At 29.3% G+C, this 21,559-nt stretch overlaps 2 protein-coding genes across 2 annotated transcripts; both read left to right on the forward strand.

Moving 5' to 3' along the window:
• Positions 1 to 7,629: 7,629 nt before the first annotated feature.
• On the forward strand, positions 7,630 to 9,128 carry LOC114381053. The gene is made up of 3 exons (XM_028340229.1): positions 7,630 to 7,870; positions 8,264 to 8,369; positions 8,664 to 9,128. Exons 1-3 carry the CDS (start codon positions 7,835 to 7,837, stop codon positions 8,810 to 8,812), a joined length of 291 nt encoding a protein of 96 aa, XP_028196030.1. The 5' UTR covers positions 7,630 to 7,834; the 3' UTR covers positions 8,813 to 9,128.
• Positions 9,129 to 18,953: 9,825 nt separating this feature from the next.
• Positions 18,954 to 20,290, forward strand: LOC114380989 (protein SLOW GREEN 1, chloroplastic-like). Its single transcript, XM_028340149.1, has one exon. The coding sequence runs from the start codon at positions 19,071 to 19,073 to the stop codon at positions 20,058 to 20,060; it is 990 nt and encodes a 329-aa protein (XP_028195950.1). The 5' UTR covers positions 18,954 to 19,070; the 3' UTR covers positions 20,061 to 20,290.
• The last annotated feature ends 1,269 nt before the right edge of the window (positions 20,291 to 21,559 follow it).

Below are 21,559 nucleotides of genomic sequence, written 5' to 3' on the forward strand. Positions count from 1 at the left end.
AAAAATAGGGTCAATGAAAATAATAAAGTTGTTTTATTTGAATAATATTGGAGGAGAGACTTTAAAAACGTGTGAAGTTACAATGGTGTTTTTGTTTTATTTTTGTCATCAGTATAGTTAAGGACAGAAAGTTTAATAAACATTCACAAGTATTTTCTTTTCACATGCATAAGCTACAAGTAGCAGACATTTCTCTTCTGTGTGGGACCCACCAACCACTAACTTATTTTCTCACACTCTCTACTCCATCAAACACGCACGCCCATTTCTGTCTCAGTCCATCGCTTTTTTTTCAGGGCAACCAAAGGAACGTTGTGTGTGGATTAAAAATTTGTCCTTTAAACTCTCGTTTAGTCATTAGTACATTGTGTTGCAGGACGAACGTTGTGTGTGGATTAAAAATTTGTCCTTTAAACTCTCGTTTAGTCATTAGCACATTGTGTTGCATGATGAATTTCAGTCTCTTTGATTAATTTGTGTAGGCTATTAAGCTTTTGTCTTGAAGATATTCTCAATTAACTTTGGAGCTTGAGTTTTTCAGAATTTTTATTCTAAAGAGTAATGCAGTGTGTAATGTATTTTCATTTCAATGACCAACCAAGTTGGATTGATTGGGTTTGATATTTTAATTTGTTATGGAATCTCATTTTGGTAATCACAAACAAGGTTTTTGTTTCTTACTTTTTAACCCATTATATCAATTTCATGATATTCTCCAACTTCTAAAAAACAAAGGAGTAACAACTACAAAGGACATTTCTAGGTTTCAATTATATTTAAAAATAGTTTAGTATTCCTCTATTCGCACGAGTAAGATGAAAAATAAAAAATTTAATACAGGTGTGGACTATGTAGTTATAATATTATACAATATTGTTATTTCTTAAAATTAAAAGCAAGTTAATGAGCTAAAAAGTAATATAAGCTAAAAAAGTGAATCATCGATATACAAATTAAATTTGATGATGATACAAAAGAAAAACATATATTATATACCAAAACAAAAATAACAAAGTTATAATGTTGAAGACATGGTTTGTCGCAAAAGTTTCAGAACCATATAAATGTGCAATTTACAAAAATTAACGAATGTTACTTCGACATTGCATTAAATTTATAAAGATGGTCAAACAAAAACATAGTTGACATTTGGATCAAGAAATTCGAAGACTATTTCCATGCCAGGTGTGAAGCTCTAGACTTTGGAAAAATTTCTCCATTTGGATCCAATTTTTGTCGTCTTTCACCTATTATTGTAAACAATGCGACATTCGGCACAGCCTTCTATAATCAAATGAGTGAACCTTTTTTCTTTCATAAAGTAATACATACTACTTGGAACATCCTGACAAAACCAATAACTTAATTTAAGATAATGGATAATAATAAAATTTGACAAATGAAGGTGCTTCTGAATTAATTAAGTATATAGCTAAGTAACTTACCAAGTTGTTGCACGTGACCTTGTATTCATTCAGAAGTACCTTGAAAGTCACTTAATTTGACACTTGATGGTATAATGAGTGTCATTTTGAAAAAGTTTTTGCAACACTACTGATTTTGAATATGGTTAGCAAGAGACACTGAGCATAATAGGTTAATATGACATGGTGATCTCCCTTGAGCCCATAGAAAGTCCTTGGTGTTGTCCATCCATGCATAATGGTTGGGATGACCAAATCTTTATTGTAGACAACATCATGCATGTTGTCATGTTTGTCTACCAAATGCCAGTGATGATCTAGTTGGTCTTTCCATCTAACAACAAACGACCTACTAACTTCATCATATGTCTCCATTTGAAATAATGTAACATTAGAATGAGGCTAATTGGTTGGTTAGCTGTAGCAAAATGTTTGAATATGGTAATTGGAAATGATAGTTATATCATAATAAATGGTTGATCTGATCCTTTGCAAGAATGCTCTGGAACATCTCCTCTTCAGTTCTTGTAATCTGCATCATTATTTTTGCCAATTGATAGCACTTTGTCTTCATATCATTCATCAACTCTGAACTCCATATGGAGTTAAAAACTTGGCATCATTAAATCTTGATACAAACATAATACGATTACACAATGCTATAACAAAATTGATATTAATGTTGTACCTAATACTATTATAGAATGTTATACATAAATCAGCAATTCCTTCTTAGGTTCACATAAAAATTTAGATGACCCAACTATTTTTCATGTGCAATGTGGTCACCATTATGTATATTAACCATTGAAACACAAGAAATAATCAATACACAACCGTAATCACATTAATAAAATTGCAGCAAACATAATTTGCAAAAAAGTCAATTGCAAGAGGTAACAGAACAAAGTTGATATATTAAATTGAAAAGTAGTGTTTGATAATAGACTACATGTATATAAATCATACTAAATCATAATAGGCTACTACCTTGCAACCTATTGATCCCAGGTTGTTGTCGCTGATACAACATCACAAGTCACAGTTAACAAAATATAGTTTGTGCCTAAGAAAACTTGTAGTGGTTGCCTCATGGATACTATTTTGATTTTTTGGAAAACAGGACTTTGAATTTTAAACCCAAGATTGCACTCAAAATGTCATGTTTTTGTACTCTTCTTTGGACCTTGATATACATATTTGCTTGTCTATGATTTATAAGGATACTTTATCAGATATTAGTGAGCCTCTCTCTAGGAGTGTTATACAAGCAATGTCATCATTTCAGGATAGTAATGTAGCCTCAAAAGAGTATTGCTTGGCACTTCATAGCACATACCTCTTTGAGCAACCTCAAAAGAGTACAAATATTTTCGAAGTAAGTAGACAAAGCATTGATCATAGAGAAAAGCCAAGCAACAACACAGATAGGACAAAAAAACTAAAAAGCTTGTCTAATAATACTGATATGTCATGAAAGTTGAGAATGACATTTGATCAGAAGGAAATGTGTAGGAGAAGTGTGGACTGGCATGACAAATATTGTAAAATCATTGACCATGAATTAGAAAAGACGAGAATGAATATTGACAGGCTCGATAGAATAAGCAATGGATAACAATTGTTATAGTTAACTTATATTGGTAATCAATTCTAAACTTCATATGGATTTAAAAACTTTGCATCATTAAATCTTGAAAAAAAAACAACCAATTAATTAGATTAATATGTAGCTAATATTATCATTGAATGCTATAACATAATTGACATTAATTTTGTAGCTAATACTATTATACAATGTTAATCAAAATGAGCAGTCCCTTCTTATCCCCACATAAAAATGCAAATGGTACATCTATTTTCCTTGTCAATGTGCCCACTATTATCTATATTAAGAAATGAAACAGAAGAACTAATGAATACACAATTGTAATTACATTAAAAAATTGCATCACAAATAATTTGCAGGAAAGCCAATTTCAACAAGTAACAGAACAAACTTGATATATTAAATTGATAGGTACTCTTTCATAATACAATACATGTGTATAAATGAGATTAAATGAAGTACATTAACGAACCAATGTTGTAATAGCACAAGATTGATATGGTTTTCTTTTAATATATCATTCGTTGTTGACAACAGGTAGATCTATATTTACATTGCTCATATAAATGAAATTGGTAAAATGGAAATCATTTTCTGACAGTTATAATATAAATGTTGATACAAATTATAAAATGACTTAACAGCCATGTATTTTGAAGAACAAAAATTGAGTAGAAAAAATGAGGTTTAACACTCAATACTCTATGTTCTATGACATACATAACACTATAATTTTTTTTTGCACTCGCTATACACATTGATTAATAAAAACTAAATGTTCAATTATGTGTTTTGTGTTCCACAATGGTATGATCATCGAAAAATGAATATATTCTGTTAACCAAGAAATGAGATGCAAAGAATCATAAGGGTAACATCATGTTGGCTCCATGAGAGACAGTATAAAAATCTAAGTACAGTGTATAAGTACCAACAATCTTACCAGGCGCGTTGGTTGTACACATGTTAGTTGTCCGATTAACAGATATAAGTAGTGGCATTGGTGGAGCATGGCACTGTCATCGCGCGTAAGATGAACCATCTTCATCTTCCAAGTCAGGCTCTATCTTCATTTTTGGCATATTATCCATGTTTTTTTCCACTAGTCAGTGAAAAAGACACACAAGATTTTGAAATGCAAAACAAATTCATGAATCCATGTTTGCGGTTTAAAGAATGAACCATGTTTCAACAATTCCACTTTTGCTTCTTGCACCCACCAATATACTTGCACACCCACACCATTTCAGATAATTTGAAAATTTTCCTTTCGTGAATCTATTACTAAAATTTATTTGAAAACAAGTAAACATTTTCCTTTAATAATAATAATAATATTTAATTTAACAACCTTATTTGAGTAGAGATTAGTGAGCATAGTTGGATATATATATTTTTTATTTAATAGCTTTTACCTATGATTGGAGTCTATAGGTATAAGTTAAAGATTTTTGCCAACAATCATTATAAATTATAGGTGTTACTTTTAATCACGACAAATGCAATCAAAGAAAAATATATGTTTATAGGTAAAATTTATACCAATAGACTTATAATTGTTACAATATAATCCCTTAAAATTGATAGTTTAAATGTTTATATGTGAATGTCAAATATATCTTTACTTGTTTAATTATTGACTTTTAGTGTTAGATTTGTTCACCACTACAAGTCAATTTTCTTCTAGTCTCTCACTTTTAATTTTATTAGTCAATTTAGTCTTTGACTCTTTGTTGTCATTAAAATATTAGATATTAACACTGCCAAACAATGATATGGCATGCTGTGTGTTATATTGGTAGCTACATTTACATGTTACATATCATGGATTGTGGATGCACAATAAGTAACATGTCATTTGGAACTAAAATAATAATGAAATATGTGTCATTTTAATTCTAATATATACAATTGTTTTAACTATAGTCTCTAAGTTTTACAACTTATTATTATAGAGTTTTTAAATTTTATAACTTAATGTCATTATAATCTCCACAAATCTAAAAATAATTTATGTACAAATTAATCCAAAAATAATAAAACACTTATTATTAATTTGTTTTAATAAAGACTCTACATGAATGCTAGAATGCTACCCACTCAATCATTTAGTATTAGAATTTTTTTGTGAATTAGTATTAGATTGTTTTATTGTTAGTTAAGTATTTTTACTCCTACTAAAAATATCATTTTTTAAGATTTGTGAAAAAAACGAAAATCAGATAAATATTTTCTTATCATTTCTTTCATAATTCAAAAATCATGATTGGTGAAATAAAAAATAAAAAAATTATAATTATCAATAAAAAAACCTTAAAAGAAAAATAAAATGAAATCAAAATTCCTTTATTTTACTTACTTTGTAGTAATATAAGGTTTTCTTAAACCATTAGAATAAGAATTAATTTTGTACACAAATTAATTATAATTTTAAAGTTTTCAACAGAAATTCAAATAATAATAAGAAGAAATCATCATCATTATTATAATTATTAGGGACAATTATATCTAGATCCTATTCAAAAAAGTGCACAGTTTAAACGCAAACATAATATATGCACAGTTTGAACGTAAACATAATATATTCAATGAGTTTCAACCAATGGAAAAAAATGTGTATTAAGATAAGTGTATTAGAAGATATCTTACTAGCTTATACCTAAAAATAATGCTCACACAAGAATAGATATATCTTATGCAATAATAACATTAGAAGAAAAGTCTGATTATGAAACCCTAAAAATAAGTTGTAAAATATATTTTTACAAATTTTGAAACCAGTTTCCAAAGTAAACAAACTTGTCCTACAACCATGGTGAAATCCACACTACAACTGTAGTTCCAAATTGTTGATGGTGAAACTCTTTGGTGTGATCAATTGACTATGCATGTCATGACGTGGACAACGATCATGATGAATTCATCATGATTATTGTTGAAAGGTTGACGATGTTAAAAAGAAGAGTTATCATATTATCATAGATTTACTGCTTATCACAATTGTACTAATCAAGTGACATAATTATTCAAATCTTTAAGAAATATATAATTTTTAATTCTTTTACTTCATTAAGCGACTATACTTTTGTAAGATAAAACTAGTCTACAAACATGAATTTTGTCAAAGAATACATGAAAATAAAAACAAAAATTTACTCAAAATATCACTCAAAAAATGATTTATCATTAACACTTCTCTTTTATTATTTTCTTAAAGTTTTATTGGGTGAGAACTGAACAGATAGAAAGCTATGGTGCCCACTCGTCACGGGGTCTTTAAAGTTTGATCTATGACCATGTGCGAACTAGACAAAACTTTCCTCATTTAGAAGCACATCAACCCTAGTTTTGTTTATGTATGGGACCCCACCTCAACTGCCGGGCAAGCCATTCTCATATGCCCATGTTCCTCTTTATCCAATATTTCTGGAGCTCTAAATCATTAATATAAATATTTTATTATTATTTTTTCTTATAATTTTCTTTATCTTACACTAATTCACTCTTATTACTGGAAATGCATTACATTTATACTTTTTTATTGTACACATTACAATGATCTCTTCAAACACTAAAAAATACATTACACTATATATACATCTCTGTAAGGAGGTTATTATAAACAATATAAAAATATAGGATTATTTGTAATTTCAAAATCATAAAAAATGATGGTGTAACTTATTTAAAAAATTGTACTTATATTATACATTTTTTTATTTTTTATATAAAAATAAAATAAGAAATAAGAAAAAAATAATGTAATAAATAAATATTAAAATATATTTTATATATATAACATAATTCTTCTATAAAGAAGTTTAGTCCTATTACTTATAAAAACATGTCAAATGATCCTTAAAATTTAGGTAATGCATTTTACCGTAAATCAGATTCAAATATTTAAAAAAAAAAGAGGGAAAACAGTGTCACAATTTCAAAATGGTCCTTGAATAACTAAACTCTTATTTTTCCATCCAAATTTTTATCAGTATTGTTATGAAATTATAGTGAAGTACACAAATTGAAAAAACTATTCACGTACTATGTCGTACTCATTTTAAAGTTAGTAAGATGAAGGAACAGCTAAATTAAAATACATGCATGGGAGAAATTTAGAATTACTCCTCTTATATAAAATAGTAAATATTAGAAAGCAAACTCATTTTAAATAGAAAATAAGAACAATATAAATCACTTTCCTCTTTATTGTTTATTTATTTAGGTCTTTAGATTTTTTTCATAAACATGAAAATACAAAAAATATAAAATGAATTAAATATCTTCCATAAGTTAAAATCAATTTATACACTAAAACCTCTATTATAAAGACTTTTTTCTAAAAATTAAAGTATATAAATTGATTTTAACTTTATTAGAAAAATCAAATTTATTTTACTTTTTCTCTACTATAAATACTTTGGGAGGAGGTAATCTAAAGAGGGCCTTTATCTTACAATTCTCTGTTTTTATTTCACTCTTAATTGTAAAACAAACTTATACAATAAAAGAATTCATGTTGAAGGGCTTTCTATATAAACCCAACCATTTCATCATCTTTCTTCGTGTGGTTTTTTCTTTCTGTATCAGTGTGACTCTGTCTGTTTCTTGATCGTCATCTTTTCGGCATATTAATTTCTTTTTTTCTTCGATCTCTCCTTTTACTTCCAATTAATAAGTCAAGCATATCTAGCTTGACTCTTGCTTAATATATCTGTGACTCTGTTATAACAGCTTATACTATATCATCAGACATCATCTTCTGATTTTTGTCTCTCACAATAGAATATTCATCAAGGTCATGGAAGATTCTTCCTCAGCCGCTTATATCCACCTGGTGCGTTTTAATTTGCTAGATTTTTAAAACCTTATCTCATTTGTGTGTTTAAGCAACGCATATAATTTCCGATTTCCGAGTCATGCATGTGATTTAATTACAAATTATTATTATTATTGATATGATTTCTAAAATAATTATTATAAAAATCAATAAATTTATGATATGATAGTTGTGATTAAATAATAATATAAGACTATCTTATATTATTGTTAATATATAGCCTATTTTTCATATATAATTCCTGACAAAAATATATATCCTGTATTTTTAATATGTCTCCATTAATTTTTTTTCTTCCTTTTCTTTTTGGTGATATATACGTAATACTAAATTATAATGATTTAAGTTTTATATATTTTTTCTTGCCATAATGTGCATATAAATGACTAGGTGCACCGTCTGATAGAGGAGTGTATCCTATTCCACATGAGTCAAGAGGAATGCATGGAAGCTCTTTCCAAACATGCAAATATCAAACCGGTTATTACCAGCACTGGTCAGTCATCTAATGATCTATTTTGATGCTCCTTCTTAATTTTCTACATAAAAATTAATTAGTAGCTAGCTCTCCTTTATATTATTGAAACACACACTTGTCATTGGTAGTTAGTACTATACGTCATATATAAGTCGTTTATTTATCATACAACCAATAGTAACAGTTAATATTTTTTATTTTCTAAAGTGATGATAAATACTTTAAAGTAAATTAAAAGATTAAAAAAAGGTACATCAAAGTGCCAATTACTTAATTGTTTAAATGTAAAAATAAAAAACGTATGTGGAGCAGTATGGAAGGGGCTAGAGAAGGAAAACAAGGAGTTCTTCAAGGCCTATTCGAAGAGTAAAGCAGAGAGAGCTTCGAAGACAGAAGTTAGGCAAAAGATACACAAGATGGTTTCAGAATCACATTCTTCCAGTTCCAACGAACGAGTTTAGGTTAAATTTTTATGAATGAAAGAAAGTTGCCACACGTGGTTTGTTTCTGTAATAACATCCAAATCTAAGGGTCAAATAAGTCAACATGACCGCTGGGCAAAAGTATGTGTTGGGGGAAGAAACAGAACATCATCTGGCAGAGTGGATTTTGGTTTTGGATGCCTTGCTGTTTGAAAACAACTGTGTGTTTATTTATGAAACGAAGAATGTGTATTTTGTTTGAGTATATATAAAAAATAGCCCTCTGGGTTTCTCTTCTATTACTCATGTAAATTAACTTTTGTATTATGAATTTGAATAATTTGGTGAGTGTACATGGTAGAAGTTTATTTCAAGTCTTGTATTCTTTGTTTTGAATATTATTTTGGATGAATTAATAGACAATTTTTATTGTGATTTTAACAAAAATATATATTAATATTGTTTGTGTGACGACTATTAAAATTAATTATTAGTTACGAGTTCTTTTCGATAAACCAACAGCACCTTCAATTAGAAAGATAACCCAAGTAACGGTTCTTACCTTATTTTTAATATTTTTGTCATTTTTATTATTTATTATTTTTTGCACATATATTGCTCTCTACGTTTAAAATTTTATACATTTTACTCATTACTTTTAAATTTTTTACATTTTATTCTTTTATATATATATATATATATATATATATATATATATATATATATATATATATATATATATATGTATCACCTTAATAATTCTTGTCACATGTATTGTCATATTAACATATATATCAAAATTTCATGCTACCAATCAATATATTATTATTGACTATTGTTATATCATTAGTGAACGATAATAGATAGTAAACTAATAGCCATATCAGTCAATTGAAAAAAAAATGCAAAAATTGAATACTAGTAAAATGAGTAAAAAATGTGTGTGATAAAATCTGTGGCATATTATTAGTTGACTGGTAAAATATCCAATTAATCTTTATTCAAATAAACTTTAGTTTATTTTACAAGTCTTTTTTTTATCATTGGTAATTTTTTTATATATTCATTTGTTGCTAATTTAATTATCAACCCTCCCTGATAATTAATTAATGCATTTATTATGATGTGGGTGCATCATGTGACTATGTGTATCTTTAGTATAGCTTAATTTCTTCTCAAAAAATAGTATAACTTAAATTTAGAAAGAAAGAAAAAAACTTATCTTTACGAAATTCTTTTTGTACGTGATGAAGTTGATAAAAATAGATAATTATTTTAAAAATAAGTTAAATTAAATATGTACTGTATGATTTGGAATAATGCACTAAGTGAATTGTTTATAAATTTTGTCACCTGGATGATGAAGTGCCCATTTATTTTAAAATTAAATGAACAAATTTTAATAAAATTAGCTTTAAATTGTTAAATGTAATATAATTAAAACATGTTCATGCAAAAAAAAAAATACACTACCAATCAATAAAAAGTTATTATTAATATAACTTTTAAGACAATTAATTACTATAAAGATCAACACAAACTTATCTTATAACACAATTTATGATTGAATGAAACTATAAACTTTCTCTTACACTACTATTACTCATTAAAATGTGTGTGAATTTTTGTTTTAAAACATAACAATATGAGAAATTGATTCTTGGTGTGCAGCAAGAGAATAACATGTTCAAAAGATATAGCTATATGCTGGAAGTAGTTGGTTACGATTAACCGATTTTAATGATAAAACAAACACGCCCGAAGTAACGTCGTACGTTGGACAAAGAATATTTGTTCCTTTCTTCACTTTGCTATTTAGTAATTGATTTGTCAATCAATAATGAGTTGTGTATGGACCATTGTTTACCTGGCATAGAGTATCATCATGTGCCATAGTTTATGTGATGGATGGATTGTACTCATGCACTGCCAATGGCGTGTGTCATCGTCCTGTAAACAATACAATTAATTATTGTGTGGTTTTCTTAATTTTGATTTTGATGGCACGGCCAAGGTCTTTGATTTCATAACCATTTGTCGTTAACTGGGTCAGATCTCTCGTTACTTCATCCTTCTAACGTAAGCGTTCATACGTGAGACTTACGAACAAGGTATAGGTATAGATGTTAAAGTACTGCAACATGAAAGTAATATGGTTATTGATACTAAATATTTATTGGATTTATTGATGGTTAATTTTCGTTAGAGTTCATTATCTTTAGTGAAATTCTTGGAAGCCAATTTCTATTTATATATTAGTTAAACTTCATTTAAAGTGGAACTGGATCCTATAACATGTTCTTATAAAAGAAAGATTCTTAAACTTGATTAGTTAAAATTTGTAGTATACTGTTATATGGTTACTAGACCGGTTATTTATTTTTGACTATTAGAACAAAGTTCATTTTGCAATTGTAATAAGCACATTGCATATTAGAACTCAGGTTTGGATAGGGAATTTGAATGTAAAAATAAAAAATACAAATCTTCTGAACTTATATTCACACGGATAATAACTTCAATGTTCATCCTTTATCGTGCATAAAACATATTTGCCAACTTGCAAATTTTTCTTACAGGTTTTTTACGTAAATTCTTTTTTTTTATATATACACATTTTATGATTTTGTTACAAATTTAATATAATAAATTTTGAAATTAAATATATTCAATGCATCAATTGATTATCAATCAAACACCAATGTATTAGTATTAATTTTTTTTCATATATCAATATATTTTTTATATAATGTGATTATCAATTCTTCTAAATATTAATAAAGTAATTTAAACATAAATTCTCTTTTTTTATTTATTTAGTAGCATATATACAAGAGTATGTATATTTTTTAAAAAACTAAAGAGTGCTATTAATAAAGTAGAAAAATATAAAAAAAGAAAACAATTAATATTTACATAATATCATTAAAATTTTAAAATTATCCTTAAGAGATAATACTGAAAAATACTATATATGTAATTTATATATTGTAAGCTTAATTATTATGGTCCCTTTAAAATTTTTGGTCAACCAACACTACTGACTTTATATTCAAGTTTTATCATAATTAATTTTCACTAAAGAATCTAGCCGATAATTTAGTGGGTTCTTATTTTTTAATCATATTTTTTTCATTCACAAGACTCAAATATCCTAAAACTTGTTTAAGGGAATCGAGTTTAATACTATTTAGATTAACGTCTTGATATCTTGAATAAGACTTTAAGTTGAAGTTTAATAAATAGAAAAAAAATATATATTCAAAAGAAAAGATTGTACTAAAAAACTTGGTTAGGTTTACTTGGAAAAAAATTAGTAAATATTTTGCATTAATAATATCATGAGTAAAAAAATTGTGACATGAAAATATTTTTAATTAATGATGTTTTTTAAAATATTGTTAAAGTTTGCTGCTTTTTTTTTGTTAAAGTTTAATTTAAAGATAATACTAAATAATAATAAAATAGAAAGAAGGTAAATTGAGATGGTTAAGAAAGAAATTCATAGAAATTAAAGTTTTACCCCAAGTGTTACAAATTCATTTGTTATTTTTTTAGAAGTAATGTATACTCTTAGTTGAAAGTTACCAAACTAACTCTCAAGGCATAAAGATAATCAAAGTGTATTTTGCTTTTTAAAAAAGTCTTTTTCATATGAATGGTTTGAAAATCAAATCCCTATCATACTTAAAGAACTCAATTATCTACCAATTATGTTGGTACAAGATTTGTTATTTACTTGTGACAAATGTTAATCAGTATTCTCAGGACATTAATTAAGAAATTAAAATGATAAATTTTTATTAAATCATGTAAAATTATGTTGTTGATGACTTTTTTATATGCTCCTATGATATCCACAATAAATACTTTTTCTTTTTTTTTTTCTTAACCAATGCTCTAATGGTTACTTAACCCTTTACTTGTTGAATCTCTACTTAATTTAGCTAAATTAACAAGATCCCAAAGTGGAACATCTCAAATTCAAGTTATAAAATTCGTTATTTGATAGTAAATCTTCTTAACTTGAGCGCGATCGATATGGTTGCATATGATCTATAAAATGAATAGAAAATAATTAATGTTAACATAAAAAAAAAATGAAACATATGACGATTACTTTATGTTTAAGCCACATTATCTTTCTCTACCTTTTGCCAAAATATTCAAGATAGTCGAACATTACTTGAGTTGTTTAAGCAACTCTATCTTCTCTACCTTGTGCAAAAGATAGTTTAGTTAACTGATAATTATATTATTTAAGCAATTATATTTTCGCATGCAAAAAAAAAAAAAAGTTAAGTTAGACGACTATCATTACTTAAGCTCTTTTTCCCATAACATTCTTGCCTAAGACTCAATCGATAATACTAATAACGATAATAAAAAAATCAATGACATCCGGTAATGCAATAATTTTTTTATCTTTTTCATCTTGAACTTTGTTTCTTTTTTACTCCATCATTTGACTTGCTTGGGCTTGATTTAACAAAATTTAACTCAACAAGTCTTATTCGGATTTGGTGCAAAAATGTAATAAACCATATACTTCTATTGTGCTTTTGCTTTGTTTCGTCTAAAGGTATGGAGTTGTATAAGGCGAAAGCTAAAGTTGGATCAAACAAAGACATTCAGAAGAACAAATGAACGAAGTTTCTTAAGGCAGATTGCTAATGTGAATTCCTTAAAGTTCTCATTGTTTTTGAGATTAGTTCTAGGGTGTTGCTTAAAAAAAATTTCAAAAATATATTTTACGAATTAATTTAAAATTAACGATTAAGCAGGAATTGAACATGTGATTTTCACATTATTAACACAACGTTCTAACCAACTGAACTAATAAACTAATTATGATATAAAATAATTAATGTCGCTATATATAACATTAAAAATTTTAATGTATATTTAATGCACATGTAAATTTATCTAATAAATTTTGTGATAATTAATTTTTATCTAATAAGTAATTTATTTACATATATAAATTGTAAATAAAAATCATAGGTTTAATAAAAATTTACATATGTAAAAAAAATACGTTATTAGCATAAATCTATTAATGTATTTTTTGATCTTATGACAGTTAATTTTGATCTAATAATGTATTTTTTTACATATATAAACATATAAATATATCATTCAATTAAATACCAAATGTTTTTAATTTTCAATCACTATAATAAACATCTAAACACATCATTCAATTAAATACCAAATTTGTTTAATTATCAATTTTTGTAATAAACATTTAAATGCATCATTCAATTAAATATCATATTTGTTTAATTTTCAATCGCTACAATAAACATCCAAATACATCATTCAATTAAATACCAAATTTATTTAACTATTAATTACTATAATAAACATTTAAATACAACATTCAGTTAAATATCAAATTTGTTTAATGATCAAATTTTATAAATAAACTAAATGTATAGAAAAATTCTAAATAAATTATAATTTTTTAAAAAAATTCAAAACATATGGATTAATAATCTGTATGATTCATACGGATTAACATTCATACTGATTGCGTATGAATCATACGGATTATCAATCTGTATGTTTTGAAAAAAATGCGTACCTCTTCTTCTCTGGTGATGAAAAATCACCGAACTTCACTGTATATCTGTAAACAACGCAGTACACCACCGACAATAACAAACGCTCACAAAAGGACGCTAACGGAAGCAAGTTATAATAAGAGAGTATGATTTTACAAGAAAAAAAAAAGGCACTATAAAAATGAAAAAGCTAATCTGTTATTTATAACAGAAAATACCCATAAGAGCATTTTCGGTATTTTGGAAAACTACTGGGTGTACTAACAAAAAATGCTGAATGTCCAAAGCAGTTCCTTAGTTCTACGTGAGCAACTGCGTATGTGTATGTGCTAAAACTTTCTTTTGGGCTTGGGCCGAATTGTAAAAACGGAATAAGATGAAATTAAGAGGCCCATGCTAACTTGTAGTGTAAATAAGACTCTTATGGAGTTAAGAAGTTTTTGGTGGGAGTTTTTCTTTTTAGCTTTTGAAAATTCTGCAAGAATAGTGGGTTTCAAGTTTTTCATGGTCATGTGTGGCCAGAACCTTTTTTTCTTTTTTTGTATCAATCCTTATATACACCCAGTGTAAAGGCAATCATATAGAGTGGTTATCATGAATTTAATGCTGCATAATAACCACCCTCTCACGCAAACACGTTCATATATGATGAAGCCTGTAACCAACCAAAATCCTATGTGTTTCCATCAATATCTAATCATAATATAGCACAGGATATCTCTATTAGAGCACCAGGAAGCACCGCAGAACCCGCAAAGCAGTACATAATCCTGCATTTATGCATCGCCTTCACCAAACTGAGAGCACAAGCAGGCACCAGGACAAATACTCCATTGGGTAAAAGAATACCCAGATCCTTTCGACTTAAAAACAGAATCCTTTGAATATCAACCTTTATATTCTGGAATTTGCATTGATTTCTTGAGTACCAGACACTCCAAATAACCGCAGCACAAACAACTTGCCACCGCGAGTTTTCCGCAGCAGATTTCATCACCAATGGAAGTTGTTGAAAGTGAGCACGGCACTGTAATTAATCCACTGAAACCATCTTCTCCATATAGATTGAGTTTCCTTACATGATAGGAATACATGTCCAGCAGATTCCTCCAACTCCAAACAGAAAACACCCTTCTTTTCCTCATCATTCAATTGGATATTTCTCTTAGAGAGATTATCAACAGTTGGTAGTCTGTCAATTATCAACTCCATCTATCACTCGAATGCTTTTGCAGAGTTGTTGAGTTTAACATTAACAGGTTTTGTAGTTGCACCAAATGAGGTTTTTGTCACTCAAACCAATCACGCTGCCACTGTAGGTTCCAACTCCAACAATCCCTCATCTCCCTAATACTTACCTCTTTGGTTTGAATTAGCAAATAGCCTTTGAAAGGTTTTTGCCACATTTTCTTCCCCCCGCCCACCTATTTTCCCAAAAATTTGTTTGTGCTCCCTAACCTAAAATCCAAACTCTCAATCTACCAAACCAATGATCTATACTCTCCTCACCACACACCCTCCTCAATTCTCTCCACCAAATTGATGTTTTTTGGTGCATCTCACCCTCAAAAAGCCCCCTCCAACCACCATACCTTGATCTCAACACTTTGTTCCAAACAGTATTTTGTTGGTGGAACAAACCCCACTTCCAATTTGCTAGCATAACCTCATTAAAAGATTCCTAAATCTTTCACCCCAATCCCACCTTCTTTAAATGATAGCACACTTTTTTCCAACTAACCCAATGTATTTTTTTCCTCTCCTCCCCACCCCCCACAAAAACTCACTTTGAATTTTCTTTAACTTTTTTCTCAACAATCAAAGGTAACTTAAAGAAAGATAAATAGAAAAGAGGAAAGGAGAATAACACGACTTTGTGAAACAAATTCTTCCATCAAAAGATAGCAATTTATGCTTCCAACAAGATAACTTCTTCTCTAACTTCTTGATGATAGATTGCCATGTAGACTCTTTTCTAGGATTTGCTCCCACTGGTAAACCCAAATAGACAAATGGTATCGACATAAGTCTACAATTTAGTCTTCCCGCAAAATCAAGTCAGACCTCCCTCTCAACACCAACACCACCAAAAGAACTTTTAAAGAAGTTAACCTCGAGTTCCGATATAAGTTCAAAACATCTCAACATGCTCTTGATGAGGACAACATTTTCCATCATTGCTTCTTCGTTGAATCATTGACATATTGTAGCAATTCCATCTTTACCTCCTCCCTACTTATGGAATATCCCATAAAAAGCAGCTTCTTATCCATTGCTTCTCTCATCATCCCACTTAAACCTTTCGTCACAATTGTGAAGATGAAGGGTAGTGAGTCTCTTTGTCTAAGGCCTCTTTGTGACCCAAATTCCTTCAATGGACTCCCATTACAGTATCAAGATGTGGGTAGACAAGAGACATTGTCTAATCCATCCAACCCATTTATCACTAAAACCAAACCTTGTGAGCATATATAGCAAAAAGTTCCAGAAGACATCGAATTATAGACTTTTTCATAGTCAATTTTGAATAATAAACATTTCTTTTTCTTCCTCCTAGCCTCATCCATCACCTCATTTTCCACAAGCACATCAAGGATATTCCTACCACCTAGGAAAACCTTATAATCAATCATTGAAATTTAAATTTCAATTGTTGTTATCTTGAGACTTTATTATTTAGTGCATTTTTTCAATTATTGTTTTTGATCTCAAGAATAGTGTTCATTTTACTGGTTGAAACCACATGTTTTGACTTCATTAATATATTACCACACTTTGTTGTAATGGGATTCCTCACCCAAAAACCTAATCCAAAATCCTAAAGATACCTCACTCCTAGGTGTTTGAAACCCTTCCAAGATTTCCAATCTAGCAACATCTTTGCTAGGAGACCAAGTCACACACAACCTAATGTGTCAAAAAATTCAATCAATCTTCAATAAGCAATGAGAGCACTTGAGAGAACAATTAAAAATGTATTTGGTTGGCTATGGTACTTTAAGGAACTAGACAAGAACATTATATGCAATTAACCATGTGGTGGTGGGGTGAAAGAAGATACAACATAGAAAAGTCTATTTTTGTTATGTTTTAAATTTTTGATTGATTATATCTAATACCTCTCGTCTTTGAGTTTGTGTTCGTATAAGTTTTATTGTCAGAGTTTGCCATTAGTTATAACCTAAGTGGTTTTAACTTAAGAAATGCCAAAAACATACATATTTTTCTAACACATTCTTTTAAATACATTTTCTTTATTAATTAAAATTATTAAAAATAACAAAATTTTGTACCTCTCACATTTTATTTAATGACTTTTGATTTCATAATTTTTAATAAATTTGAACCAATAATAAAAATTGTGTTAAAATATACTATTCTGGTCTTAAATATAAACAACAAAAAATTCATATATACTTAAATCTCAACTAATTTTATTATATTTAATGCTATAATCTCTAAAGTATCATTTATTTCTAACTAATGTAGGATAATTTATAAAGGAGATTTATTTTTTCTGTGTAAGATTAATAAATTAAATAATGTTAATTATTTTTTTAATTAATGCAAATTTATTACAATAGAGAGCCAAGAAAGTATGCTCTTAATACTCATCTTTTGACTTTAGTTGTAAATGATTTTTTATCATTTGTTTCAATTAAGAAAAAACTAAATTAATTTTTTGATTTTCTAATTTATTGCTTTGGTTCGATTTAGACTTTTAATTTTTTTTACTTCAATTTGATTCGCTAATTTTTTAAAGAAATTCAATTTGATCCTCATCACCCATTATGTTTAATAGTGTTAAGTTTGTGTCCACCTAGAGTTATAAAGTTGACTTGATGGTTAAAGGGAGAAGGAGAAAGAGAGGAAGAGATTGTGAGTTTGAATTCTTCTACTAACAAAAATTAACATTGACCTTTCAAAAAAAAGTTTGTGTTCACATGAAAAACAAGGTTGATGAGATTACTCTAGATACAACGACCACATATGGACTCCAAACTTTAACTATGTTAGATAAAATGAATGACAAGAACCAAATTAAACCCTTTTAAAAAATTAGATAATCAAATTGAACATAAAGAAAATATAAAATCAAATCCAACCAGAATAATAAATTAGAGAGAAAAAACTAGTAGTTTTAAAAAAGGATTAATTAAGTTTTTGGTCCTTAAATTTTTTTAAAATTTGATTTTTAGTCTTTAAATAAAAGTTTAACGGGTCAAAATCTCTCAATTTTTTCAAAATTCAATTTTTAGTCTATAAACAAAAGTTTGAGTCATTAAGATTTCTTTACTTTTTTTTCATTAAGGTTTTATTCCTTAAACTTTTGAAAAATTAAATTTTTAGTCTCTAAAATCTAATTAAATAAATAAAAATCATGGATTCAAATTTTTGATTAGGGATTAAAAATTAAAAAATTTAAAAGTTTTGGGACGTTGATCGATCAAATAAAAATTTAGAGATTAAATTTTGATAGAAAAAATTAAAAAATCTTGATTAATCAAACTTTTATTTAGAGATTAAAAATTTAATTTTGAAAAAATTTAGCAACTAAAAATTTAGTTTTAAAAAAGAACTATTTAAAAGTATAGAAAAATGGCACAAGCGACACCGTTGCATCCTAGACAGCATATTCGCTGGGGGTTTTGTTAGAACCTTTGTCGCTTGGCGCAATCCATTGGTACTCGAAGGGGGTTTTAGGTTGCTCTTCTTCTTCAACCTTAGCCATGGAGTCTCTCCCAAAAATTCGTCATTCTCACATCTCACTCAATCACTCACTACTTCAACGAGGTTCTCAGTGCCATCGTTCTTCATTTCCGACACCCTTCTCTTCCCTCTCTCCACCACTCCCTCCATTCTCTCCTATCAGAGTCTCATCTTCACCATCACCGTCACCCAAACCCCAAAACCCCTTAACCCTAAACCTTCTTCTCCCTCCTCTCGTCAAACCCACCTGCATCGCCATAGCCGCGACCGCATTCTTCTTCATGCGCCTCCACTCTCCCCCCGTTGCATTCGCATCGACGCCGGTCGCTCCACCGGAATCCGCCGAGTCGGAAACTCTACCCAACGAAAGCGCCACTGAGGAGCAACTTCGCACCACCGACACCGACGCGCTTCAATCGCTCCTTCAAACCAAGATCAGAGCCCTCGAAATCAACGAAGCGATTCGCGTTTTAGACCGTCTGTCCGAGCTCGAGCCCGAGGAGTCCGAGTACCCGCTCCTAAAGGCTCACCTGCACATGCGCTACGGCGAGCACGAGCTCGCCGCGAACGTGTTCGAGGAATTGCTTCACAGAGATCCGTTCCACGTGGAGGCCTATCGCGGCCTCTTAATGCTGACTTCAGAGACGAACAAGCCAACGGAGGAACTATTGAAGAGAATCGAAGAGGCCGCCGCGAAGGTTTGCGAGGAACAAGAGAGGGATTCCGATGTGAGGGACCTTAAGTTGTTGATTGCGCAGATAAAGGTTATCAATGGGGATTTATCCGAAGCACTGAAGGTGTATGAGGAGCTTGTTAAGGAAGAGCCTAAGGATTTTAGACCTTACTTGTGTCAGGGTATTGTGTATTCCATGCTGAGAAAGAAGGATGAAGCTGAGAAACAGTTTGAGAAGTATCGTGCTCTTGTCCCAGAGGATCATCCTTATAAGCATCATTTTGAGGAAAATACTCAGTTTTTGGAGAGGAGAGGAGTAGGTGGTGCAAAGAGCTGAGATTGAGAGTAAGGTTCTTTGTTTAGGAAAATGAAGAATATGTTTTTTTTTTTATGCTGATAGCTTAGTTTTGTTAAATAATTCGGATGGTGATCCGGGTATCCGGGTGAATGGTGTTATTTTATTTTTAGGTGATTAGGTTTGCTGAGTGGGATTGTTTCGCAAATAAAAATATATCCAATTGTTTCCCGGAAAATTTTTGAAATGAAAAAGAAGTGTTCGACAACAAAGCAAGTTGATCGGTAAATTCAATAATAAATAAGAAATGGGAGTTAGTACTCCATTTTTTAATCAAAATTAGTTATTGGTTGGATTTTTGGTACATATTGATAGTGAGGTTTAAGAACAGAGTTATTCTGATGCTGTGAAATAGAACTGGTGCTTTAGTGTATTTCAATTTCCAGGGCATATTGTAATCGTTTGGATTGTGATGTCATATTTTTTCTTCTTTGTGATGTATGATGTATCTTTTTGAGAGGTATAAGAGCCTGAATACATTACTCCAACCACAACATTGATATAGGATAGTCATAATATAATATTTGTATGCTGGAACAATTTTGGTGAGGAAGAATGTAGGTTTTGAAAATGGTTTTTCCGTTGAAAATTAAATTCATTATTCAATGTAGATTGTTGGTGATCTTGTTGGAGAATGACACACATGAAAATAAGAAACCGAAACCCACCATGGAAATTGTCTTGGATTTAGTTTTTACATTGAAAAATTAAATTCATTATTATGAAATGGCATATTTGGTGGTGTTGAAGGAATTTTATTGGACTTCCATTTAGTTTGGCACTATAATGTCGTTGCATCCAATTATGCTAATTCTTGTTTGGTATTCTAATGATGGCTATCTATCTCACCTTTGACTGATGGACATTATTACATTAACCTGTGTATCTTGTGGATTCTTATATATACCTCTAATTTTCCCTGAATCCGGATTGCATACAAGGATTGTCCTGATAGATACGTTCATGTTATATTAACACACTAAGGGATTCCTTTTGATTTTTCTCTGTTGGAATGCACATCCTATTTAGGGCTGTATATTTTCTGTATAATTAGCATTTCATTTGTATTCTTTTTTAGTTTCTTTAATCTTAATACTAGAGATTGTAATGCTGAGGAAGCATAATATATAGCAAGAAAGTATTTAGGCCAAGTCTTTGGTCCTAATGTGACGGAACATAGGCTTTTTCAACTGATATGAGCAGCAGTTCACTTGCACCTATGTTCAGATCAACTAAAGTACGATCTATCATATGATAGCATAACCTGTCTCGGGAGGTTAAATTTGACAAACTCTTGGACTATGCTATGCTTATCTTATAAATCGTCAGCTGCTATGTTTCTTTTTGGCTTTGTTGCTTCTGTAGTATAATGTTGTATTTATGCTTCTACTTGAAGTATGTCATTTTCAATTCTCTTTAGAATCTTTTCAGATTTCAGTATGTTACTTTGTCGTGGGAAAGTGGCTGGCTATAGTCTATAC

Source organism: Glycine soja, chromosome 13, assembly GCF_004193775.1.
Source record: "Glycine soja cultivar W05 chromosome 13, ASM419377v2, whole genome shotgun sequence".
NCBI lineage: Eukaryota > Viridiplantae > Streptophyta > Magnoliopsida > Fabales > Fabaceae > Glycine > Glycine soja.

What these genes read in the sequence shown, in the direction of transcription:
- LOC114381053 (XM_028340229.1), top strand. Translation starts at nt 7,835, where the DNA reads ATGGAAGATTCTTCCTCAGCCGCTTATATCCACCTG. An exon ending in CAGCCGCTTATATCCACCTG is followed by an intron (nt 7,871 to 8,263) that starts GTGCGTTTTAAT and finishes ATAAATGACTAG; the next exon opens with GTGCACCGTCTGATAGAGGA. An exon ending in ACCGGTTATTACCAGCACTG is followed by an intron (nt 8,370 to 8,663) that starts GTCAGTCATCTA and finishes TATGTGGAGCAG; the next exon opens with TATGGAAGGGGCTAGAGAAG.
- LOC114380989 (XM_028340149.1), top strand. Translation starts at nt 19,071, where the DNA reads ATGGAGTCTCTCCCAAAAATTCGTCATTCTCACATCTCACTCAATCAC.